Consider the following 27,198-nt stretch of genomic DNA (forward strand, 5'->3'; position numbering starts at 1 on the left):
CCAATTAATTTAAAAGCTCCTAATGGTTATAGGTCTCTTTAGCTTTGCTTTTTAGCAGTAGTAGTACTGTTTATACTCACTTTTGCCAGCTTAGTCTTTTGAATTTACTGCTCATGAATTTTTTATTTCATTTGTATTGTCTTGTATTACTCCCATCTCTGACTATAAGAGAAGAGTTATTGAGTTTATTTGGTAGACAAGGGGACTTTTCCACCTGGATTCTCCTACCCTTCATTTTCTGGGAAAGAGAAGTGATTAATCATGAGAAGGAGATAATGAAATCCATCCCTTCTCTAACTTTGCTTAGTTATTGGGATTTGTCAGAAATGATCTGAGCCAGCTTTCTTGACCTGTTTTGCCCTCATTCAGTTCAGCAAATGTTTTTTAGGTACCTACTTTGTTAAAGAAGACATTGTTCTGAGGATAAGGATAAAATGAAAGGAAAAATAATCCCTCTCTCAGGGAGCTTACATTCAGGAAATGAAGATAATAGGGGAAAGAATTGAAGAAGATATCTTCCTATTGGGACAAGTCTGATTGGGACACAGTTGAGGCCTGATAGTGAGGGAGGGTGTGCAGTTTTGGGGCTATGTTCACATTCTGTAAAGAATTCCTCTTTCATTTAGGCTTTGTTCTTGGTGTTGTCTGCTGGTTGTATTGTCCACCAAAGGTAGTGAACCATTTTGAGCATACACTGTCAGTTATGCAAACTATGCCAAGTAGTTAATTGAGCAATTAATCCATGTAAGTAATACTACACTGCAGCTGGACAGTACTTTGAACCTGGAATTGAATAGGAAAAAGAGAGACAGCTTTCAGAAACTAGTTTTCAGGGATTCCAGAAAGCTTGACACAACTGATTAAAATAAATCTCAATGTCCTAGTGGTGTTATAGGGTTGTGAAGCCTAGAACACAACAATCTCAGAAGATGAAACTATCCAAAGAGCAATGAACAAATACTAGACATCAGTACAGCCATATTTAAGGGAGAACATAGCCCCAGAACTGTACAGAATGGGGAGTCCATGTACAAATTGCTAAATACTAGTAGAACTGTAGATATTAGTAGTAACGATTGCTAACATAGATAGTTCTTACAATATTAAGCTCATAATTCTATTGAATTTATGAACTAATCTAGGAAGTAAACATTTATAACATTATTTCTATTGAAAAATAAACTCAAAAATAAACTGAGAACCTTAAATTTAAGGGACTTGAACAAGGTCACAAAAGTGACCTTAGGTGAGATCAGAATTCAAAGTTATCCCCCTGCCTTGAAATCCAGTCCTTTTGCCTCTATATCATAAAGTCAGGAGATGATCCAGAAGAGAATAATGTTATTGAAGTGAAGAGAGTAGGGCATGCTCAAATATCAAAAGCTTCTGAAAAGTAAAGTAAGTTGAGACCTGAGAATGACTATTACCAATTAAGAAGTCATTTCAGATGAGGATTTCAATAAAGGTCTCTAGGAGAGTCAGAGTCCTATATGAGTTGGTGGTTAAGAAGTAAGAGCAAGAATGGAAAATTCTAAGAACTTAGCAGTTAAAAGGAGAGAAGAATCTAGCAAATATAGGATAATAACTTATGGGGATGGGCAGGGTTGCCTGTAGTTTGTGGACAGTAAAAGGATCTAATAGTAGAGGGAGAAACAAATAATCATCACTGGTACATGATGGGTATAATTAGAGTATTGATCTTGGCAAGAAGAGTCTTATTTCCTTGGAGACTATTACAGAGGTAAAGAGCATAGGTAAAGAAATGGGCAAGTCCAAGGTGAGGAGGAGGAAGAGGGAAAGATGAGTAAACTTAGGACAACAAGCAGCTTTGATTTTTCTCAGTTTTAAAGTAAGATTCAAGGTTATCTGCTGAGAGATTAGGAGAGGTATAGAGATAGCTTAAGAAGTTTGAAATAGTCACTTCAGATAATTTTGGAAGAGTACGAGGATTGTTGTATAGCAGGGAGAGTACAGGTGAGATTAAGATGATTTTGTAGTGAATCTAAGAAGCATGGTTGTGTAGTTTATTCTAATTGTGGAGAACACAATTCACCAGTGGAGAAAAAAGGCAGTTAGTGAGGGAAATCTACCTAGTCTATTTACTAGAGCTGAGTATTAAAAAATAATATGACTCCAAAGGTGGAGGATATTATATTTTTGAAGTGATAAAGCGCAGAGTTGACTGCTAAGAGAGAAATGCGACACCATTCATTGGAAGAAGAGAGAATAAAAGGACACGAGGTCTCAGTGAAAATGAGTTATAAGTATAAAAGGAGATAAGGAAGGATATCTGAATTTGAATTTGAGATCAAGGAGGTAGCACAATTGTGTGATGGGGGGACCTAAGAAAGAGATGGAATAAAAGATGAAGGTCCTGGGAGTTGAAGGAAGTTGGATTGGTAGGCTTTGGTGTTTGAGGATATTTGAACATAAATATTAAAGTTCCCAGACTTGAGGGCAAGAGTGGGATAGAGAGGAAATAGGAGATATAAGTGGCAGAGTGTTTAGTCCAGTTTTATTGTTTAGTAAAATACCCAAATTCTCAAGCTCGAACTGAATTTATTTCATGATAGCCTTATATTTACCTCAGTATAGTAGGTGCTGACTGGAAGCAGAGTAGGTATTTTCTCTCAGATGTCTGGTTTTTCCTATTATTTATTAACCAACTTGGGCATGCCTCATGAAATTTACTAATTGCCGCTCTAGATATTTTAGAATGTCTTATTGATGGTTTTTTAAATATAGTTCTATAATTTCCCATTTACTCCCTCCTCCCCAAAACAAACCTTCCTTTATAACAATTATACTGCTTTAAATTTTGCTGCTATTTCCTACAAAAAAGGAAGCTTATTTTTAATTCTTAGTATTGTTGAGATAGTATTATCAGGAAGATTTTAATTTTATTGTTTATGTAAAGGAAATACTAATGAGAATATTATCTTCCCCCCCAAATATTTAAAAGATCTAATTAATTTTCAACTCTTTCATTTACTTAGTATATTTCTTGGATTGGATGGCCTATTAACATCTAGTCTCAAAACCTTAATTCTTGATACATAAAACATGTAAGTAAGAAGAAAGAATTACCTTTGGTGACAAAAAAAAAAGAATCTTTGAATAGAAAGGAAAATAGTCCATGAGTACTGTTCATCATGCTGCCAAAGTGTGATTAGTCTATTTACCAACAAGAGAGAAAACTTTATTTCACTGGTGATATTTCTGGAATATCTTTGAAGGCAGACCTGGAGAAGTTATAGGTAGAAATAAGGAATGTGAGACAGAAAAAAGTGAGAGGCAATGATTATAATAGCAGCAGAGGTAGTGGCAATCTACCCCTTCGATAGACTTTGAAGGCTCACTGAATAAAAGGATGAAATCTCATTTAAGCTTATAAATTGAGATATCCAGAAAGGCTTGTTCTCCTATAATTCTGTGTAACCAAGTTTTTGTTATAATTTTGGTTTTAAAATCACTTTGGTCATTTTTGATATTTAAGAAGTGGCCCTTTGTATTGTTAAACTTGTATTTTATCTCAACTGATTTTCTCATTTAACATATTGGCTATATTTGAAAGTTTTTGCTTCATTCTAACTAATCCATTTTCTCTCCATCATGATTAGGAGATATGTTTTCAAGATTTGTTATTTTTAAATTTCATGCTCAGTTCTTTTGCTACTCTTTCTCTTTGCTAATATGTGTTCTGGAATGTAAATATAAATATTCCTCCAATAATTGCTCAAGTTGCTTTCCATGTATTTAGTATGTTGAATCATTATTTTAAATTTTTATTGCTCTTGTGATTTGGTTTTTGACCTACTTATAAAAATCATTACACTCACAAAAGGCCTCACATTCTTTGCCTTTCTATTATGGAACTCTTGAACATTCCTCCTCCTATTCTATGAGCTGAATAGCTTTGGATGAGTTCTTAAGGAGAAAGAAAAAGTAAGGAAGGGAACTTAGAATAGAAGGTAGGCTGCATACATGAAAGAAGCAGATGGCTATTTTTTTTGTCTTCTCTAAGCACTCTAATTATGTTCCACTTACCTAATTAAGGGGAGATGAGGATTTGCCTGAATTTTTTTTTGTATTTAATATATATATTTTTATTATAGCTTTTTTATTTACAAGATATATGCATGGGTAATTTTTCAGCATTGACAATCGCAAAACTTTTTGTTCCAACTTTTCCCTTCCTTCCTTCCACCCCTTCCCCCAGATGGCAGGTTGACCAATACATGTTAAATATGTTAAAGTATAAGTTAAATACAATATATGTATACATAATCCAAACAGTTATTTTGCTGTACAAAAAGAATCGGACTCTGAAATAGTATACAATTAGCCCTTGAAGGAAATAAAAAATGCTGGTGGACAAAAATAGAAAGATTGGGAATTCTATGTAATGGTTCATAGTCATATCCCAGAGTTCTTTCGCTGGGTGTGGCTGGTTCTGTTCATTAGTTTATTGGAACTGATTTGGTTCATCTCATTGTTTAAGAGGGCCATGTCCATCAGAATTGATCATCATATAATATTGTTGTTGAAGTATATAATAATCTCCTGGTTCTGCCCATTTCACTCAGCATCAGTTCATGTAAGTCTCTCCAGGCCTTTCTGAAATCATCCTGTTCTTACAGAACAATAATATTCCATAATAGTTGTATACCACAACTTGTTCAGCCATTCTCCAATTGATGGGCATCCACACAATTTCCAGTTTCTGCTACTACAAAGAGACCTGCTACAAACATTCTTGCACATACAGGTCCCTTTGCCTTCTTTAAGATCTCTTTGGGATATAAGCCCAGTAGTAACACTGCTGAATCAAAGGATATACACAGTTTAATAACCTTTTGAGCATAGTTCCAAATTGTTCTCCAGAATGGCTGGATGTATTCACAATTCCACCAACAATGTGGTCCCAGTTTTCCCACATCCCCTCCAACATTCTGCATTATCTTTCCCTGTCATTCTAGCCATTCTGACAGGTCGGTAGTGGTATCTCAGAGTTGTCTTAATTTGCATTTCTCTGATTAATAATGACTTGGAGTTGCCTGAATTTTTAAACTGGAAAAGTATATTTCTGTTGTGTCAGTGTAGAACATGGTCCGTCCTATGTTGCATTGTAGATGACTTTATATTTTTTGATTTATCCTAAAATTTTAAGATATTTCTTTTTAGAAATCATCAACAACAACAACAACAAAAAAAACCCACCTTTTTATTTTTGCTTTTCAGTGGCAATTTGTGCTTGTACAAACACTTTTTACTTTTGCATAACTGTTTTGTGCTTTATTGGTTCCTTGTGAGGATTATTGTTTTACTTGTATTTTACCCCATTCATTTATCCCTCCAGATTTTGAGAAGTGAATTAAGAAAAATATTTCTTTGAACAAGATACTGTTCTGCTAACATCCTAAATATTAGTATAATTTTGGGACTTTATAAATGATAATAATAGCTATTGCAGGCATTTATAGTAACATTTTAACATTTTCAAAATGCCATATATAAATTGTCTCATTTGAATTTCAGAGCAACCTTGTGAAATAAAGCATTATAAATAAAGTTGTCAGTTTTTGGAAATGAGGAAACTCAAGTTAAAAGATCTGACCATGATCATATAACAATTCAAACCCAACTCTTCTTGACTCCAGCACTGCCTTCTCTATGCCATGCTACAGATTATCCCTTTATCTTTCAAACATTAACTTTTTAAAAGTGACATTTCTAGAGAATTTTGAGGGAATTAGAGTTTTTGCTGCTGTTGTATTAAAGAATCTGTATTTTAAAAAATGAGTATGAGACTTTCAAAGATAATAAAGGTTGTGAATTTTGGAGGCAGAATAGAACTTAAAGTAATTTTATAAGCTGAAGTAATTTATTGTTTTAGAGAGAAAATATTGATGAAATTATATGCAAATAGAAGGGGAAAGGAGAAGGGCAGGGAATATGCATTTATATAGCACCTGCTATAGGCCAAACATTTGCTAAGCGCTTTTGCAAATATCTCATTTGATCTTCATAACATCCCTTCTAGGGAGATACTGTTATTATCTTCATTTTATCATTGAGGAAACTGAAGCTAACAGAACTTAAGTGATTTGCCCAGGGTTACCCAGCTAGTAAGTGTCTTGAGACCAGATTTTACTTCAGACACTTCTGTTTCCTGGTCTCTGTCAGTGCTCTATCTTTGTATTACCTAGCTATGGTAACATTTTAATTATATTTTACTCTATTATTTGTAGTTTTAATATGTTAGCTTTGGCACAACCACTTGTGACTTGGCATCATAATATAATCACCCAAAGAGAATTAGGCAGGTGTCATCAACTCTTGATTATTTGGTAACTGGTTTTCCAGTTTAGTGTTGCCCAGATCTTACATTTCTCCCAACTTCTTGTCTTTTGGTCATTTGTTCACTTGATATTTCCAACAAGAGACAAGTGTGCATTTTGTTTCTTGTTGGTATCATTTGTAAAGGTCAGAAGGAGAGCAGTGCCTTACATATAATAGATGGTTAATAATATTTGTTTGAACAGGGGTGACATTAAATGTGCCTTTGTTGAATTATTCATTGTGACATATGTTAATTTACTTTTCACCTCTATTTAGCATTAGCTGTCAAGAATTTACCTTTTAAGACTTTTTTTTATATTTGTGCCCTTCTTATTATACAGTGTTGTTTTGCCTGCATTAATTGTGGAAATTTTTAACAGTAATAATAGTAATAATAATAGTGATAATAACAATACACTGGTGATTTATACTCACTATTCTAATATAAAATCTAATATAAAATGTTCACATTTTAATTTGAGATCATGAAAATGAAGTACAGTAATAGGTATATGGTACTTTAAGGTTTACAAAGAACAGCTTTCTGCACTTATTGATTTAAACTTGTTTTATTTACCATTTGTGTCAAAAGTGCCACGTATGTTCCTACTGATATTTGAACCTGTCAGTACCAAAACACAAGCATTTTCATCAATTTTGTGCATTATTTCAGAAGGCAAAATTATGTCATCTTATTAGGGATTGGCTATACCTTTCCATTTTTATTATTAGTATTAAATACTATTACATATTGCTGTTTTATTCACTTAATAAAATTTGCATGTGCTTATGTTGTTTCCCAAGTTAAAGTGTGAGCTCTTTATGGGTAGGAAATGCAGCTTATTGTACTTTCGTATCCTGTGGCACCTGTTACGTACTTTGTATATACTAGATGTTCAGTGAATTTTTTAAAATGATGACATTAAAGGAAGGATTAAATGTAGAATCCTGGAATTTTACTAGTAAACCTGGGTAATTATAGCTACTTTATGTAAAATTTGGTCAACATAAAAGGTGTTTGTTTTATGCTTGTCCAAAAATGTAACTTATTTAAAGTACAAATAAGTTACTTTGCAGTTTTGTGTGTTTTGTAAAACATTGTGTGCTTAATGAAATATCTAGAACAAATGGTATAGTAATATCTCATTTAATGATTACTCATGTCTAACAATTAGCTGTCTATAACAGCTTTGAAATAAGAGGTAGAGTATGGAATTTTTTTTTTGATATGGACATTTTTGTATCATGGAGTATGATGAGAAGAATTAGAAGTCTGATGAAAGAAATGTGTTCATTGTTCAAAAGTGAGCTTCCTTTGATGGAAGGTGGCTGTTAAGTTAGTCATCAAAGTCAAGCAGCTCAAAGGATACCAAAGGGAAAAAAGAAAAGGGAAGGAAGTGGAATTTGAGATTGTGATGATAGAGAAAGGGATTAGCTGGGGGAGAAAGAGAGCAGAGCATTTTGGGATGTTTAGTATAAAGATAAGAAACCCTGCAAAACACTGGTGCTCTAGATATTGTTTCTGTTTCAAGATTTCACAATGAAAGCACAGCTGCTAGAATAATACAATAATTTTAGTGGATGTTTAGTGATAGGGCAAAGTGATTTGTATTGATTTCAGTCATTCAGTCAGTATTTTTCATGTTTTTTAAGTACACTATGCTTATCTCTCAGATTACAATGTCCAATTGAATACAAGATTACTAAGTACCTAATATATATGGTTGGAAGAAACCATTATAATAGTCAGCCTTGGAGTTAGGAAGATTTAACCATGTATGAGTCACTGAATTTATTACCCCAGATAGCTCTCTAAGAGTATAAGTTATGCTGAAGTTTCTGATCTTCTGCTATACATATATGTATATGTGTATGGGGAGAGGATGGCAGGGAGGGAAAGAGAGATAAATTAAATATTCCTTGCTCTCAAAGTGCTTATTATACTGTAAAAAAAATCAAACCTATTTCCCGAAGGGAAATATTTTATAAGATGGTATGACCAAAGTCATGGTACCTAGTACAGTATAGCAGCTTTTGTTGGGGTATTCTCTACTGTTAGTAAGCCATGCCAGTATCTGAACAGAGCAAGGTGTGTATTGTAAGAACCATCCAATGGTAGAGATTACAGTTTTTTAAGTGAAAAATAAAGACTAAAAATGTAAGTTGATACTAACCTTAACAAAAAATAAAATCTGAAAATGGCATGCAAATAAGAATATTTTGATGGATCAATACAATATTGGGGTTAGCCATGCTTATGACATTGCGGTTCAAAAAAAATTACATGGTCAAGGTTTTCATCATTAAAAGTAATTTAAATTGACTTTGGGGGAGTAGCATCACACTTAACCACATAGTTTGAGAAAACTGTCTTGTGAACGTTAAAGCATTATATCAATGGGAATTGTTATTACCAAGTTAGAACACCTAGACTCTATTTTTGTGAGTGATTTCCATTTCTTTTTTGAAATCTACATGATTTGTTAATGAGTTCTAACAGTTACCTTCATTATTTGGATTTTTTGAATGGTTTTTGAATGAGTTGGTGTTAGAAATTTAGTTGCATCTGGTTAAAAAAAGTAAATAAATCATGAAACTGAAGAACAATTTTGTTATTTTCAGAGAACTAATTTTTGAACATAGTCTATTTGAGAATAGTTTTATAATGTAATAAAATTGATTTGTTTGTGTGATGTCCCTTAATGCAGAGTAAGAACAATGGTACATCAATGTGCATATGCTGCAGGTGCCCATAAAATGAAAGCTTTAGTTATTTGAAATTGAATTGTCCTAAAGCTTTCAAAAGTGTCACCTATTTACCAATGGCTTACAGAGCTAATACCTGCATAGTTTTTCTTCCTGATTGGTTCTGTCATATTTTCGTACCAGCAGTGAAAGAACATTTCAGAAACGTAGCTTACTGTAGGGCAGCAGAGCTGTACTATTGGTAATTATCGACCTCACTCTGAAGAAGGATTAGGGTCTGGTTATATTTTTACTATCATTCTCTTCCTTTTCCCCCTCACCTTCAGTGTTACCTTATTGATCTAAGCTGTAGAACTAGGTGTTGATCAGAATATGAAATGTTATTAAAAAGAGATTTCATGAGAAAGTCAATCCATCATTAGGCAGAGAGGACTTTCATTGCCAGATCCTCCTATGAGTCTAAGGTACACTTACATTTTTGTGTTTGTGCCTGTAAAGTCAAACATTAAGGAGGCTATGAAAATTGCAGTATATTTGCCAATGTTTTTTATGATAGAGGCTGCCTCTCTACATGCCATCAACAGATTGAATCCATTTGAGATAGAAAGGTGTGTTGATGATACAAAATTCATGGAAAATGTTTCTATTCTGACGAGCCAAATACTAATGATAAGACCTAAGAAGCTTTCTTGGAATACAGGAAAACTCTATGCTAAAAGGTTACTTTAGCTATTCTATAATAAATTTTGTAGAAAATCAGCCACATCACATTATCTTAGAGGTAATGTAAACTGTACAACTTTCCAATTTTACGAGAAAGAAAAATGACCAAATCGTGAGATTCCAAGAGGAACTTTTTTCCTGGAATACCATCCCTGGAGTCAGGAGGACCTGAATTCAAATCCAGCCTCAGACACTTAACAGTTCCTTGCTGTGTGACCTTGAGCAAATCACTTAATCCCAATTGCCTTGCCAAAAAAAAAAAAAAAAAGATAATCTAAATATAGCCCATCTCATTTACCATCTCACATATTTACAGTAGTGTAATTGATATTCATAACAATGACCCCGTCTCAAGAAAAAATAACTTATCCAAGGCAGAGAAAGTTAGCATATCAGAATTCCATAAAAATAATTACAAATTAAAACATCTTACTGTTTAAAGAGTTAATCTTTATCTCTTGCCATACTCTATGACATACTTGCCATATATAATTAAAACTATAGGATATAGGTTTTTTCCTCATGTTCCTTTTCTGGTATTCTGTTGGTTTACAGATATCGCTTAAAGCAGAATTACGTTTTTGTCTCTTAAAAAATTTTGCCAGAATTATATAATAAATATTGCTGTCTTCATGACCATTGTGACAGTTATTTGCTTGGCTGGAACTATTCTTGTGAGGAGCAAATTACTAGGATTTAATTTGAAATTTTAAAACCATTTTTTTTAAACTGTAGTTTTATTAGCTCACTGGGAGTGAGTTACATGATGCTGTGCACCGAAAATTATCCAAATGTCTTGGCTTTCTCTTTCCTGGATGAGCTTCAGAAGGAATTCATCAGTACTTACAACATGATGAAAACAAATACAGCCGTCAGACCATACTGTTTCATTGAATTTGGTAAGTGCCTGATAGTTTTGTTTATTTTAACTGCATCTTACTTTCCAGTTAGATGATCATACAGAATTTCTCATCTGATTCATAAAAACTAACAAATCCAGAGACTGTCCACCTGCCTCTATATAAAATATAATAACTTGGCATAAATAAAATATTTGAAAAGAGCCAAAGTTTCATTGGTACCAGTACTTCTGTCACAAAGAGTTAATCAGCATCCCCTTTACTCTTCATGTATAGTTTTCATGAATTGCTGTAGTTTTGAAAATTGTCTTTACCTGATTGGCCAGCTTTTTCATGATAGCCTTTTTAATTAATTTTAATTTAGTTTGGTTCTTGTGCAATAGCAATTGATTGTTATTGGGCCTGACCGCAAAACTTTTCCAGATTGATAGGATATAGAACTGGCCATAGCTTATATACTCTGCAGTCAAGGCCTTTAGGAACTCAAAGTTATCTTGAAGTATAATGCTATGGGGGGGACCTGGCAAATACTGAAATAATTTGTTAGTCAACTTAAAATGATAGTCTTATTAAATCTAATTAAAACATTCAGTAGGAGGCAAATACATGGGAAATATGAAGGTGATAGGATGCTCTTGTTGCTTCAGAGTATGAGATATTTACAAACTAAAAGAGTGTCCAATTTTTTGTTTAAGTATTCATCTTAATTGGCTTAATATAGAGGGTCAAGGAAAAAAATTACTTGTACATTCTGAGTTAAATAGCATATATTTTAAATCCAAGTGCCAAATCGTAAAAACTTAAGTTCTACATAGGATATATTTAGGAAATGGCTTTTGCTGATTTCATTAATATACCACATTAGTTTTATAAATGTGCTTTTTAGAGACAGTACTAAAGAAGAATTTAAAAATCTATATTCTAATATTCTGTGGACTATAGATTAGTTTTAAACAGTAGATTTGAAAAATCATGATATATGTAAGATGTCTATTTTAAAATATTAAATGAATTTTACAGTGTAAGCAATTATGTAACCATAGTTAGTAAACATTGACAAATTCATCATTTCATCAAATACTTGACTTTTTAAAAAAATTTGAAACGAGTTCTAAATAAGAGTGGTGAAATGAAATGAACCAGGAGATCATTATATATGGTAACAACAAGATTATACGATGATCAATTCTGATGGCCATGGCTCTCTTCAACAATGAGATGATTCAAACTAGTTCCAGTTGTTCAATGATGAAGAGAGCCATCAACACCCAGAGAAAGGACTGTGGGAACTGAGTGTAGTTCACAACATAGCAGTTTTACTCTTTTTGTTGTTGTTTGCTTGCATTTTATTTTGCTTCTCTCTCTTTTTTAAGTTTAATTTGATTTTTTCTTGTGCAGCACAATAATTGCATGAATATGTATGCATATATTGGATTTAACATACATTTCTACCATGTTTAACATATATTAGACTATTTGCCATTTAGGGGAGGGCATGGGGGAAGGGAGAAAAATTGGAACACAAGATTTTGCAAGGGCTTTGAAAAATTGTCCACGCATATGTTTTGAAAAATAAAAAGCTTTAATAAAAAAAGAGTGGTGAAAACTATTGTTCTCTATAATCACTACTACTTAAAATAGATAACATTTTAATAATGTCACAGTTGTTTCTGCAACATCTTAAATGACCTAATTACCAAGTATATCTTGGAATTTTTTAAACATTTTATATAGATAACTTCATTCAGAGGACCAAGCAGCGATATAACAATCCCAGGTCTCTTTCAACAAAGATAAATCTTTCTGACATGCAGACTGAAATAAAATTGAGACCACCTTATCAAGTTTCCATGTGCGAATTGGGATCAGCCAATGGATTCACATCTTCATTTTCTGTGGAATGTAAAAGTGCTAGTAAGATTTCTTCTGGTGAGTTTTGAATCGTAATTATTTCATTATTTTTAGACATTTTGTATCAGTAACATTCCTGTAATTGAAGTGCTTTTTAAAATGAATTTTTAAAAATGATTTTAAAATAGGTGTGTAAAAATATTAAAGTACAAAGTGTAATATTTTGGAGTGCCAACTTAAGCAAAGTTTTTAAAACAAGGGGCTTATTTTCAAAACATAATTTTTTCAAGTGATCTCTTTGCTAATAAATTACTAATAGATAACTTCTTTTAAAAAATAGCCAAAGAGATAATAATTTTGTAACCTGTGGAGCAATTCACATTGCTAAGGTTACCCATTGTAATTTGCCAGTTGAATTTTAGTGCACGATCATTGACTGTCAGAGAAAACTCAAAGCAACAGATATTTATTGCCACATAGGAATCATCCTTGCTGAGGCAACTCAGGAAACAAAGATGAATGAAATAAAATGATTTTCCTCAAGAAATTCACAATTTAGTGGGAGGGCATTAATTGTGATGAACAAGATAGCAATATGTTACTATAAAGTAGAATATGTTCACTGCAATAAGAGAATTGCAAAGAAAATTTAGGGTCAGGTTTAATGAAGGGAGCAGCTTTTGACATTGACTATGAAGAAAAGGTATGATTTTGACTTGTGAAATAGTATGCTGAGGATATTTCGGGTGGTTAGAACAGCCTAATGAGAATATAAATTTAGGAGGGTCTGAAGTATAGATCGTGAATAGATAATGACTTAAGTCTTGTTTAGCATGATGAGAGTATAGGGCACTTTTTAAAAAGTAGTGGAAGGTGAGGCTTACAAAGGTTAGTTATACTTTGGAGAAAATGTGCATATAACTTTATGCATCAGTGTTTATGAGAAAACATCATGAAGTAATGGATAAAGAGTTGACTTTAGATCAGGTAGACCTAAGTTTCAAATCCTACTTCTAAAACATACTACCTTCTGACAAGTCACTTCAACTTTTCAGTGACTCAGGAAGTGTGTTATGGGTATAGAATACTCCTATAATATCATACTTGGTTAATTTGTTGATTTTGCCCAAATGTTTCTTTTTTGTTATAAGGGATAACTTATAGATTAAGCTAAGGAAGGAGACAGCAATGAATTGGGAAATGAATTTAAAGTAAAAAAAAAAAAAAAGATAGCAACAAAATTAAAAACAAAACAAAACAAAACCATTAAGACTGCAAATTGCCCAGCAGTTGTAGATCTATATTTGAAGTTAATTTTCTCACCAGGCCAGTGAAATCACAGGTCCTATGTTTTCCTCTCTGCTTCTTTTTAATGTAGTATAATAATAGATACTAATGTAATGCTTTAGATTTACAGAATTTTTTTTAAACAACTCTTTTAGAGAAAGAAATCATCTTAGAGGCTATTTCATCAGATAAAGCAAATATGATATTTATAAAGCATTTACCACAGTGCCTGGCACATAGTAGGTCATAAATCCTCATTCCCTTTCTTTCTTTTTATTTAATCCAAGCAATAGTCCATGCATGAATCACTTTTCTTATTGCTTCTGCTTGACCATTTTCAATGATCAGACGCTGTCTCTTTTATGAGACAAACTGTTTTATTATTGGACAGGTCTCATTATTACATTTTTCTTGTATTGAACCAAAATCTATCTCATTTCAGCTTCTACCCAGTTGTATTGCAGAGTATTACAGAAGAAATTCACTTCCACTTTCATATGATAGCCCTTCAGATATCTTTGTACTGTTAATCATATGCCCTTGAGTCTTTTCTTAATTAGAATAAACCTCTCTTTTTTTTTTTTTTCATCTATTCCTTATGTGACATAGTTTTCTTTGGCTTTTTGTTCAGATCTCTTTTGAAATATTTTTGAATCTTGTAAAACTCATAAATATAAAGATAGAAATGTAAAAAAGATTGTAGAAGTAGGAGAAACAGGTAACTCATCAGAGGTTACTGAAGGAAATGAATTGAACCTGATACCAAAGTTAAGAATATGACATAGTGGGTGAAATAAAATAGGTTCATCCAAAGAGTGAGATCCAAAAGGAGAAGAGATAGGGGAAAAGTTAGACTTGACTGTTTATGTTGACTTTGAGGTTGACAAGTAGAGCAGTTCTATAGAATTTAGACATTTTGTTCTAGTACTTAGAAGAATGGTCATGTCTGGAGAAAGAGTAATTAGGAAGCCATGAGTATAAACATGATTCTTAAAGTATGAGAATGGATAAGATTCTCCAGCAAAGGAGAGGAGTAAATGTAGGAGGACAAAAGACCTAAAAACAAGAAACTTAGAGAATTCCCACTTAAGACACTGGGAAAAGTTGAGAAACAAATGACATGGGAGTGATAAACAAGAGTGGAGAAGAATCAGGAAGAACTGATGTGTCTGAAGTAAAGGGGTAATGAGAGTGTTTCCAAAAGAAGGCTATCATGAGCACTTCTGGATGCTTCAGAGAACTTAAGGAATATGATGATTAAATAAAGACTCCTGGATTTGGTGATTAGTGATCTTTGAAAGAGCAGTTTTTTTTTTTTTAAGTATTTTTTTCCAGTTACATGTAAAGATAATTTCTAACATTCCTTTTTTTTTAAATTTTGAGTTCCAGATTTTTCTCCCTCCTTCCTTTTTTTCTCTCCTGCCAAATGCTAAGCAATTTGATAAAGATTATATATATATATATATATATATGTATATGTATATGTATATGTATATGTATATGTATATGTATGTATGTGTATGTGTGTATGTATGTATGGTCATGTAAAACATATTTCCATATTACTCATGTTATGAAAGAAGACTTAGAACAAAAGAAAATATACCATGATAAAAAGAAAATGAAAATGGTATGCTTTGAACTGCATTCAAATTCCATCAGTTCTTTCTCTGGATATGAATAGTATTTTCTATCATGAGTCCTTTGAAATTGTCTTAGATCCTTATATTGTTGAGAAATGTTAACTCATTCATAGTTGATCATTGTATAGTATTGCTATACTGTGTACAGATATATTCTGTGTACAGAACAATATTCTATTACAATCATATGCCATAACTTATTTAGGCATTCCTCAACTGATGGTATCTACTCATTTTCCAGTTCCTTTCTACTACATAAAGAGCTGCTACAAACAGTTTTTACACATGTGGATCCTTTTTTCTCTTTTATGGTCTCTTTGGGATAGAGACCCAGTAGTGACACTCTTAGATCAAAGGATATGCACAGTTTTGTTGCTCTTTAGATATAGTTGCAAATTGGTCTTCAATATGATTGAATCATTTTACAACTTTACCAATAGTACATTAAGTGTCTCAGTTTTCCCACACCCCCACAACACAAAAGTAAAAAAAATTCCTGTCACCTTAGCCAATCTGAGAGTTGTGAAATAGTATCTCAAAGTTGCCTTAAATTTCATTTCTCTGATCAATAGTGATTTAGGAAATTTTTATATGATTGGAAATGGCTTTAATTTCTTCATCTGAAAATTATTCATATTTTTTAACCATTTATCAGTTGGGAAGTGACTTATATTTTTACAAATTTGAGTGAATTTTCTATGCCTTTCCCAGCTTTCTGCTTCTCTTTTAATCTTAGTTGCATTAGTTTTGTTTGTGCAAAACTTTAAATTTAATGTAACTTGGAGCAGCTAGTTGGTGCAGTGGATAGAGCACCAACCCTGAATTCAGGAGGACCTGAGTTCAAATTTGACATCAGACACTTAATACTTCCTAGCTGTGTGACCCTGAGCAAGTTACTTAATTCCAATTGCCTCAGAAAAAAAAAATTAATGTAATTTAATTGCACCAATTATTGTTTAATAATATAATTTAATGTAATAAAAATTGTCTATTTTTTATTTCATAATGTTCTCTAGCTCTTTGTGGTCCACAAATTCCTTCCTGTTCCACTCATCTGAGAGCTGACTAATTTGTTCCCCTAATTTGCTTATGTAATATCACCTTTATATGTAAATCATGAATGCATTTTTACCTTATCTTAGTATAAGAGGTAAGATCTTGTTCACTACCTCGTTTCTGCTATACTATTTTTCAGTTTTGCTGGGGATATTTGTCAAATAGTGTATTCTTATCCTAAAAGCTAGAGTCTTTGTATTTATCAAACATTAGATTAATATAGTCATTGACTATTATATTGTGTTCCTAACCTATTCTACTGACCCATCACTCTATTTCTTAGCCAGTATCAAGTGGTTTTGATGAATGCCACTTTATAAGTTTTAAGTCTGGTATGGCTAGGCCACCTTCCTTTGCATTTTTTTCATTAATTCCTTTAATATTCTTGATTTTTTGCTCTTCCAGATGAATTTTATTAATTTTTTCTTGTTTTATAAAGTAAGTCTTTGGTAGTTTTGTTGGTATGTCATTGAATAATAAGATTAATTTAGGTAAAATTGTCATTTTTATTATATTATTTCAGCCTACCAAGAGAAATTACCATTTTTCCAGTTCTTTACAAATAACTTTATTTGTGTGCAAAGTAATTGCATTTATATAGTTCCTGGATTTGTCATGGCAAGTAGACTCCCAAATATTTTATATCATTTAGAGTTATTTTAAAATGGGATCTCTCTTTCTATTTCTTGCTGCTGGGATTTGTTGGTAAGTAATAGAAATGTTGATGATTTATGTGGGTTTATTTTATATCCTGAAATTTTGTCAAAGTTGTTAATTATTTCTAGTAGTTTTTTAGTTAATTCTCTAGGATTTTAATGTACCATCATATCATCTGCAAAGAGTGATAGTTTTGTTTCCTCTTTATTCTAATTCCTTCCATTTCTTTTTTTTCCCTTTTATTGCAAAAGTTAAAATTTCTCATTCAATATTGAATAATAATAGTGATAGTGGGCAACCTTGTTTCACGAACCCTGATTTTATTGGGAATGGAAACTTGTTATATATAATACTTACTGATGGCTTTAGATAGCTGCTACTTCTTTTAAAGAAAAGAGTGATAGTTTTGTTTCCTCGTTGGGCAGTGATACTTTTGTCTTCTCATTGCCTATTTTAATTCCTTCCAATTATTTTTCTTTTTTTATTGTTGTAATTAATATTTCTAGTACAATATTGAATAATAGTGGTGATAATGGGCATCTTTGCTTCTTCCCTGTTCCTATTGGGAGGGCTTCTAGCTTAAGCCCATAATAGGGAGGAAAAGAGGGAAGAAAGGGACGAGGGAAGGAGGGAAGAGGGACAGAGGAAAGGAGAAAGGGAGGAAAGAAGGGTGGAAAGAAGGAAGGAGAAAAAGAAAGGGGGCATCATGTGTGCTTTGGCTCAGTTCTTGTGGAAAATAAGAAGGAATTTGTAGCATTAAAGTAGGATTATTGAATAATCAAAGTTATGTGCCATGTATCTATAGTAAAGATGAAAGTTTTGGGAAGAGGTGGAATAGTCATGTAGTTTGTCTAAAGTGATGAGTTTAGTGGGAGGTAAATTGGAAAGCCATGTCAGCATGGGAAGGGGATTGTTCAGTTGGCTAAACTTAAACAATAGAAGAACTTAATAATTCACTTTACAGTTTAAATGGTATGTGATATGTTTTGATTTGTGTGTGCCTGTAGGAAACCTTACCCCTCTATATCAATGGGCTGGATCAGTTAAAGTAGCTGTTGGGCTTCCTAGAACAGAAAGTAAAGCCCTACATGATATAATCAGTGAATCTTGCCTCTTGGTGATTAACTGATACCAAACATCATATGAGTTAAACTATCTTCTGATTTTTACATATGATTAAATCAAAGGTTATAAATGTTAAATGATATATTGGAGAGAACATAGCTAGTAAATAACAGGCAGAATTCAAAGCCAGATCTCTCAAGACTCTTCAAACCAGATTACAATGGTTTTCAAACAGTTGTTAGCCATAGGAGACATAGTATTTTTCAGTAATTAATTTCTACTTAAATCATTTAAGTTCTCTTTAAAATTATAAATCAAAATTTTAATTATTTGTAAATTAAAGATACTGGAAAGTGCACTATAGATACAAATTTATCTGTTGTATAATTTTACTAGGTATTATCAGAATTCAAAATGGTAGTATAATTTTGCTGCATCCTTTTTGGTTACTTAGACAGTTGTATTTCTAATTTTCATTTTGTTTCAAGTTATCTTTCTATTTGACAACATGTTGTTATTATGGTAAACAAGAGATTAGAAAAAGAAGGAAAAATACTCAAATGGAATTTTCTGTCTTTTAACAAATGGCTCTCTGCCTTTCAGTGTGCTAGATAATCAGTATTGGAAAAATTGTTTAAAAATTGAGCAGTTTAAAAAGCAGTTCATGAATAGTGAACTACTTATTAATTCATTATGAGAACAACTTCTTTTGATATTAATTTAAAATTAGTTTTTAATTCAAATTCAGCCCTGTATAATCTTTTCTTTATAGTCCTCTGAGTTTTAATATTTTTCCTATTTAAAAGCTCATAAATGGAAATAATTTACTTTTACCTTGGAGTTCTGGCTGTTGTGATTGTTTAAAGCTTTATTTTCTAGTTTTTACTTTATAGCATAGCTTCTTTTCTTTTATTTGTTCTCCCTTTTCTTTCAAATCTTGACTTTTCTCCTGTATCTCTGATTTTCATCTTTTTTTTTTCTTTCACTCTACTATTGTTCTTTTCCTGAAGTTTCATACCTTAAATTTATAGTGTAATTTTGTCCGTGGTTCTTAGCCCTTTTTGTTCTCCATATGAATGATTGATTAGATATGAGCCTTTCTGCCATATCTTATTCCTGGGGGTCATTTCTTTAGTTTCTAAAGATGCTTCACTCCCTTGTTAGTGACCCCATACGGTTTTGAAGACATTCCTTCTGGTTTCTATCTCATACATTAAAAAATTTGTGATTGGATATCATATTTGTATAAGGAAGACATTGTGCTAAATGAATAAGACATAACACTTGATCTTGGTGAATTTACATTTGAGGTGAGTAAACTTTTATTTGGTCATTCATTGAACTAGCTTTTATTGAGTCCTTGTGCCCAACATGATGATGATGAGTTCTGGGGATACAGAGGCAAAAAAAAGTTCCTGCCTTCAAGGAGCTCAAAGTCTAATGTGGGTTAACCTGCAAACAACTATGTACAATATGCAAAAAGGAGAAATTGGATGTGGTATCAGGACTACAGATGAAGAACTAAAATGAAGGAAACTGGAAAAGCTTCTTGAAGAAAGTGGCATTTTACCCAAGACTCAAAGGAAGCTATTAATGTTAAATTTAGGAGGAAGAGGGAGATTTTTCTGGGCATGAGAGGGTCAGTTAGTGAAAATATTTAAAGTAGTGATAAATAGTCTCCGTGTGAGGCATGCTAACGAGGCCAGTATCACTGGATTGAAGAGTATTTGGAGGAGAGAAAGGTATAATAATTATGATGATAATATTTTAATAACATAGCTAATATTTATATAGTTCTTACTGTATACAAGGCACTGTGCTAAGCACTTTACTGTTATTATCATTTGATCCTCACAGCAATCCTGGGGGTTAGGTGCTAATTAATATCTACATTTCACACTTGAGAACACTAAGGCAAACAGTGATTAAATGCTTTGCACAACTAGCAACTAAAAATGGCTTTGAACTCAGGTCATTCTGATTCCAAGTCTTGTGCTCTATTTATTATGTACTTAGCTTCCCAGAAGACTGGAAAGGTAGGGGAATAGGTTCTGAAGGGTCTGAAATGTCAAACAGACTTTTGCATTTTTTTCCTGTGAATAATAAATAACCACTGTAATTTATCAAAAAGGGGGATGATGTGGTCACCCTTGCCTTTAGGAAGACCACTTAGAGTGGAAGATGAATTAGATTAGAAAAGATTTGACATAGCAAGAATAATCAGCAGTCTATTGCAGTAGTTCATGCACGAGGCTATAAGGACTTGCACCATGGGATAGCAATAACAGAGGAAAGAAGAGCTTATTAGAAAGGTAAAAACTGCAAGACTTGACATCTGATTGGTTATAGAGAGTGAGAAAATAAGACGTCAAGTATGACAGGTTTTGAGCTTGAGTGACTGGAAAGGAAGATGATGGTATATTCAATAGTATTAGAGAAGTGAGGAAGAAAGGAGAGGAAAGTTTGGGGAGAAAGTCATTGAGTTCATTTTTGGATATGTTGACATTAAGATGTCCATGCTAACATCCAGTTTGAAATGTCTGATAGGAAAAAGGTCTGAAGAGAGTTTAGGATTGAACAAGTTGATCTGCCTAGGGATGCTAATTGAAACCATGAGAGCTAATGCGATCACCAAATGAAGAGTTTTAGAGAGAGAAGAGAAAAGGGTCCAGGTCAGAACCTTGAGGGAAACTTATTGTAATGAGTGTGTTCTGGTTAAATATCTAATGAAGAGCACTGAGGAAGAGTGTTTAGAAAGGTTGGAGGAGAACTAAGAGTGACTAATGTTAAAAAAAAAAAAAAAAAAAGAAATCCTAGAGATGATAATTATAAAAATAATAACAGTATTAGCATTTATTTAGCACTTTAAAGTTTGCAAAACATAAGTACTCCTTTTTTTATCCTCCAACAATCCTGATAGGTGCTAGTCTTGCTCTCATTTTACAGATGGGGAAACTGAGGCATCTGGAAGTTAAGTGACTTGTCCAATATCATAATAGCAGTCTCTCCACTGTGCCACCTAGCTACCTCCTAAAATAATAATATTTATATATACATTTAAGCTTTTCAAAATGCTTTACAAATATAAACTCATTTGATCTTTAATAGACACCTCATGAAGTTATAATATGAAATAAAGTTAACAATTGAGGTGAGAGACATATTGAGAAGAATTTTAAGTAAAAAGCTAATGGAAAAAAATTTTCCTAAAGGAAATAGAGGAGCTATTGAAGGTATTTGAGTAGGAGAGTAACATGGTCATACCTATTTTAGGAAATGACAGTTTGACAGCTTCTGGAATATAGACTGAAAAGATTAGAGACAACAATTATATCTTAATTTTAGGAGCTAGGATTATGGTCTATTAAAGTTTTCAAGATGCTTCACACATACTACCTAATTTATCTTCATAATATGTAGATATTAACATAATAATGCCTAGAAAGTAAGTGCTACTACTATCCCCATTATATAGATGAGGAAATGCAGGAAACTAGAGATTAAGTGACTTGCTTATACTGGATTTAATCCTGTGCTCTATTCACTGTAAACTAGTTAGACATTATCAAGGAAAAAAGGATGAATCATAATGTCAGAAGCTTCAGAGAGGTCAAGAAAATGAAGATTAAGAAATGGTTATTAGATTTGGCACTTGACATAATTAGCAACTTTGGAGTTTACTTTTGTAGCAAATATCCAAGACAAAACATGATAAGCTATAAAAGAATCACGTTTGACTAGAGTGCGGTGAGAGTTTAGAAGGTGAACAAAGAAAAAGTATAAAGAGAGGAGAAGAAGATTTAATTCAGGCCTGTAACATAAAATGAAAGATACTTTAGGACAACACTAATGGTTAACAGTTCAGTTTGACTATTGTGTAGTAGTAGTAGTAATAGCAATAATGTTTGTTTAACATTTATACCACTTTGTTTGCAAAGTTTATGTTTATCATCTGCTTTAATTCTCATAAGAATCCTGATCCTGAGGGAGCCATGAGTTTGAGGAGATGCTATTTTTATTCTCATTTTATAGATGAGAAAGCTGAGGCACAGAGAAGCTAAGTGATTTACTCAGAATTACAGCTAGTCAGTGTCTGAGGCAGGATTTGAACTTAGTTTGCCCAATCCATGGTACCACACAGATGTTAGAGAATATTGAGAAATACTTTCTTCCAGGTATGTGCTTCTGATAGTTTCTACTTAATTTAATAAAATTAAATTACTTTGTATTTCTTCTATTAGGAATATATGATTATTTGTACACAATTGGCCTTTTACTTTAATCATTGATCCTTCCAAATATCTTTGATGACATCTAATGAACTCTAATTTCATTGAAATGATTGGGGAATAATCTTTGCCCTCTGGCTAAAGGACAGGGACTTTTATCTCTGAATTGAGATCTAAGGATGGAAATTTATTTATTCAATATTCTTTTATTGCCAGAAAAAGCACTCTCAGTTCTTTTGTAACATTTATGATGTCTCCTTCTTGCCTTCCATCACCACTCAAATCACCAACATTATCATTTTGAAAAATCAGATTTTATGAAAAACACAATATATTTCTGAAGAATTATATAATAGTGTATTTCTCCTTTCATTTTCCAATAGTTTGGAATCAAGAGTTTTATTCTCTTTTGTACAAAATATACAATTCCTTAATTTGTTATTATTTGTGAGTAGTTAAATAAATGGCCTATACTTAAATACTAATAACCCAGTGTTTTACACAGTGTACAGACTAAGTGTTTGACAGTGGCAATCTAAGATTTGTAATTTAAAAATAATTTTTAAAAATACAGTCTCTATTCTGCTAGATACCAAGTTTTTGGTTTTTATGATACTTAGTTTGTTATGAAAATATAGCATGTGTTATTTACTGCATTAAAATGCAATAATATTGACTTCTGACTGTTACTGCCAGTTAGTTGTTGTTCAGTCTTCATTTTTGAAGAGGACCCATGACATGGATAATGTTTTGACTTGCATGTGAATTGTATTTCAGTGAGGCAAAGTTTCACAAAGTTGTCAGCCTCGCTTTCTCTTCCTGAATCATTGAAGTCCAGTGGCTGACATTGACATACTCAATGCCTGACCATGATCTAAGTGCTCCACAGCCTTTATGACTATTGGAACAAATTGTTTTCATCTATCCATTCTACCTGAGGAGTTTTCATATGCTTGAGATAGACAAGGCCTGTCAGTTATCCTCAATATGGTTTAGCCTGTCTTTTAGGATAGTTTTACTGTCTGCTATTCATGCTACAGCTTCTTGGAGCCACAAGTGGGAGTTGAGTGAAGACAGCACCAAAGGTAGATGAATTGCCCTAAAAAAGAGGCTCTATAAGTCTTCATATTACAGTACTAGCCCTCTTGAACACCCCACACATTCTAAGTAACCTTAGAAGTCATAGTCTTTCAGGTGGAAGATCATTTGACCTAAAGATCCTTTATCCTTTTTCCCCCATAACTTTTTTTTTTCTGTTGAGACAATTGGGGTTAAGTGATTTGCCCAGGGTCATACAGCTAGGAAGTGTTAAGTGTCTGAGACCAGATTTGAACTCAGGTCCTCTTGATTTCAGGGCTGGTGCTTCCCCCATAATTTTTATTTTTAAAAAGTTAATAATAACTTTTTATTTTCTAACCACATGCAAAGACAGTCTTCAACATTCACTCTTGAAAAATCCCATGTTATAAATTTTTACTCTTCCTTTCTCCCCAGCTTCCCCCAGATACTCCATAATTCTTATTAATCTTTTATTTTTACATCTCCAAATTTCTTGGATCCCTCCTCCTCCTCTTTCCCAGAGACACAACTCATGTAAGAAATAATTTTAAGGACGGAATACAAAGGGAAAAATCATCAAAGTCCATAAATCTGAAAAGTTGTACAATGAACCTCTGATGTCTACAAAAGAGTGAGACCATCTTTTCATATTTTTTCTTTGGAGCCTTGCTTGTTCTTTTAAATTTTTCAACATTTTTTTTTGCTTACAAAATGCTTTTTATTATAGCTTTTTATTTACAAGATAGATGCATGGGCAATTTTTCAGCGTTGGCCCTTGCAAAACCTTCTGTTTCAATTTTTCCCTTCCTTCCCACCTCCTCCCCTAGATGGCAAGTAGACCAATATGCAACATTTATTTTTGATGATTTTGTGATGTTTGGTTCCCTTTGCATTGTTTTAGACATTATATATATTGTTTTCTTGACTCTGCTTATCTTACTGCATCAATTTATATGTTTTTCTTCATATTCATCATATTTATTATTAATATTATAAGCACAGTAATATTTTATTGCATTCAAGTGTAATAAATTGCTTAGTATTCTTCAGTCAGTAGGCATTACATTGTTTCTAGTCAGCTTTTATAAAAAGTGTTGCCCAACTCTCAAATTGGCTTAGATGACAGGAAAAGATAATGACAAATGTTGGAGGGGATATGGGAAAACTGGGACACTAATACATTGTTGGTGGAGTTGTGAACTGATCCAACCATTCTGGAGAACCATTTGTAACTATGCCCACAGGGCTATCAAAATGTACATACCCTTTGATCCAGCAGTGTTTCTAATGGGCCTATATCCCAAAGAGATTTTCAAGGAGGGAAAGGGACCCACATGTGCAAAAATGTTTGTGGCAGCCCTCTTTGTAGTGGCCAGAAACTGGAAACTGAATGAATACCTATCAGTTGGAGAATGGCTAAATAAGTTGTGGTATATGACTATTATGGAATATTATTGTTCTGTAAGAAATGACCAGCAGGAGGATTTCAGAGAGGCCTGGAGAGACTTACATGAACTGATGCTAAGTGAAATGAGCAGGACCAGGGATCGTTGTACACAGCAACAAGAAGCTTATGTGATGATCAATTCTGATGGATGTGGCTCTCTTCAATAATGAGATGATTCAGACCAGTTCCAATGATCTTGTGACGAAAAGAGCCATCTACACCCAGAGAGAGGACTGTGGGAACTGAGTGTGGATTACAACATAGGATTTCTACTCTTTTTGTTGTTGTTTGCTTACATTTTGTTTTCTTTCTCAATTTTTTCCTGTTTGATTTGATTTTTCTTGTGTAGCAAGATAATTGTATATGTAGGCATATATTGGGTTTAACATAATTTTCACCATGTTTAATATGTATTGGATTACTTGCCATCGAGGGGAGATGGTAGGGGGAGACTTGGTGGGGAAATTTGGAACACAAGGGTTTGCAAAAGTTAATGTTGAAAAATTATCCATGCATGTTTTGAAAATAAAAAGTTTTAATTTAAAAAATAAAAAGTATTGCCGTTAATATTTTGGTGCATTATGGGAATTTTTTTTTATCACCGATGACCTTGGAGAGTATGTCTAGTAGTGGAATTTCTAGATCAGAGGGTATACACATTTTAGTCACTTTATTTGTATATTTCCGAATTGTTTTCCAAAATGATCACATTGATTTACACCTTTATTAGCAATGTACCAGTATACCTGTCTTCCCATTGCTCTCCAACATTGACTTTTTTTATCTTTTCTAACTGTTGCATCTGATGAGGTAAAACCTTAGCATTGGTTTGATATAAATTTCTTAAATTATTTAGTTTTATCACAATTATTTCATGTAGTTTACTAATAATAATTTTTAATCTTTATCCATATTCTTTAACTAGTTAAGTTTTGGGGATGGCTTTTGACCCTACCTCTCATTCAGGTGAGGAAACTCAGGCTCTTAGATATGCCCAAGGTCCCACAACCAGGCAGAAGCAGAACTAAGACTCCGAAATAAATATTCTGACTTCTAGAGCAGTTTTCCTTCCAATGAACTATGTTACCTATCATTTAATAATTGAGACCTGACAATGCACTTCTAGTGACTGTGGCATCTCCCCAACCACTGCCATTTTACTTTGACTCTCAATCTTGTGATTGACTAACACTCTTCCACAGCCCATTCCTTAGTGAATCTTAAACAGTATTATTAAAGTAGCAAACTCATTGACTGGACATTTTTTGGAAGTTTTTTTTTCCATTTTTAATAGGTTTTTATTTTTTTCAAATATTGCAAAGATAATTTTCTACATTCATCTTTGCAAAACCTTGTGCAACTTGTCCCCCCTCCCTCTTCATTGCCTTCCATAGACTGTAAGAAATCCATCATAGGTTAAACATGTGCATTTCTTCCAAACATATTTCCATATTCATCAGGCTGCACAAGAAAAATCAGATCAAAAAGGGAAAAGGGAAAAATATGAGAAAAACAAAGAAACAAACAACAACAAAAATAAAGTGAAAATATCATGCTTTGATCCACATTCAATCTCCATAGTTCTCTCTCCAGATGCTCCCTCCCTCTATCACAACACTATTGGAATTGTCTTGAATAGCCTCACTGTTGAAAAGAGCTACAGCCATCAGAGTTGATCAGCACATGATCTTGTTTTTACTGTGTATAATGATCTCCCGGTTCTGCTCACATCACTCAGCATCAGCTCATGTAAGTCTCTCCAGGCCTCTCAGAAATCATCTTGCTGATCATTTCTTATAGAACAATAATATTTCATAACATTTATATACCATAACTTATTCAGCCATTCTGCGACTGATGGGCATCCACTCAATTTCCTCACTGGACATTTTTCTTAGGGTTTTGATTAGCTTGAAGCAATCTAGCCCCATAGTTGCTTCTGTCGAATGCCTGCCTTCTGAATACAATGGAGTCCTCTTGCTATCCATTCCTAAGTGTAGGACTTGGAAATGGATTTTTCCTCACTGAGATGAGGAAGCAGGATGGGATGGGGGAAGAATTTTTTAATCAATCTATAAACATTTATCAAGCACCTACTATGTATTAAGCTTTGTGCCAAGTGCTACAATATGCAACAAATTTATACTAAGCAAGCTATATATAGGATAAATAGGAATTAATTAACAAGAAGGAAGACACTAGAATTGAGGGCTTTGGGAAGGCTTCCTATAGTAAGTGGACTTAAAAGAAGCCAAGGAGTTCAGTAGGTGTTG

At 33.0% G+C, this 27,198-nt stretch overlaps 1 protein-coding gene across 4 annotated transcripts in view; it reads left to right on the top strand.

Annotated features, from left to right (window-relative positions):
• SEC22A (SEC22 homolog A, vesicle trafficking protein) overlaps nucleotides 1–27,198 on the top strand; it is a 104,817-nt gene that overhangs the window by 12,513 nt on the left and 65,106 nt on the right. For all 4 annotated transcript variants that reach the window (XR_007951908.1, XR_007951907.1, XM_051985425.1 and 1 more), the window contains exons 3-4: nucleotides 10,507–10,670; nucleotides 12,366–12,560. Coding sequence is in view for 2 of the 4 variants with exons in the window: in XM_051985425.1 (XP_051841385.1) it covers nucleotides 10,507–10,670; nucleotides 12,366–12,560 (359 nt within the window). In the remaining 2 variants the exon portion in view is untranslated. The remainder of the gene's footprint in view (nucleotides 1–10,506; nucleotides 10,671–12,365; nucleotides 12,561–27,198) is intronic.

This window comes from Antechinus flavipes, chromosome 3, assembly GCF_016432865.1.
Source record: "Antechinus flavipes isolate AdamAnt ecotype Samford, QLD, Australia chromosome 3, AdamAnt_v2, whole genome shotgun sequence".
NCBI lineage: Eukaryota > Metazoa > Chordata > Mammalia > Dasyuromorphia > Dasyuridae > Antechinus > Antechinus flavipes.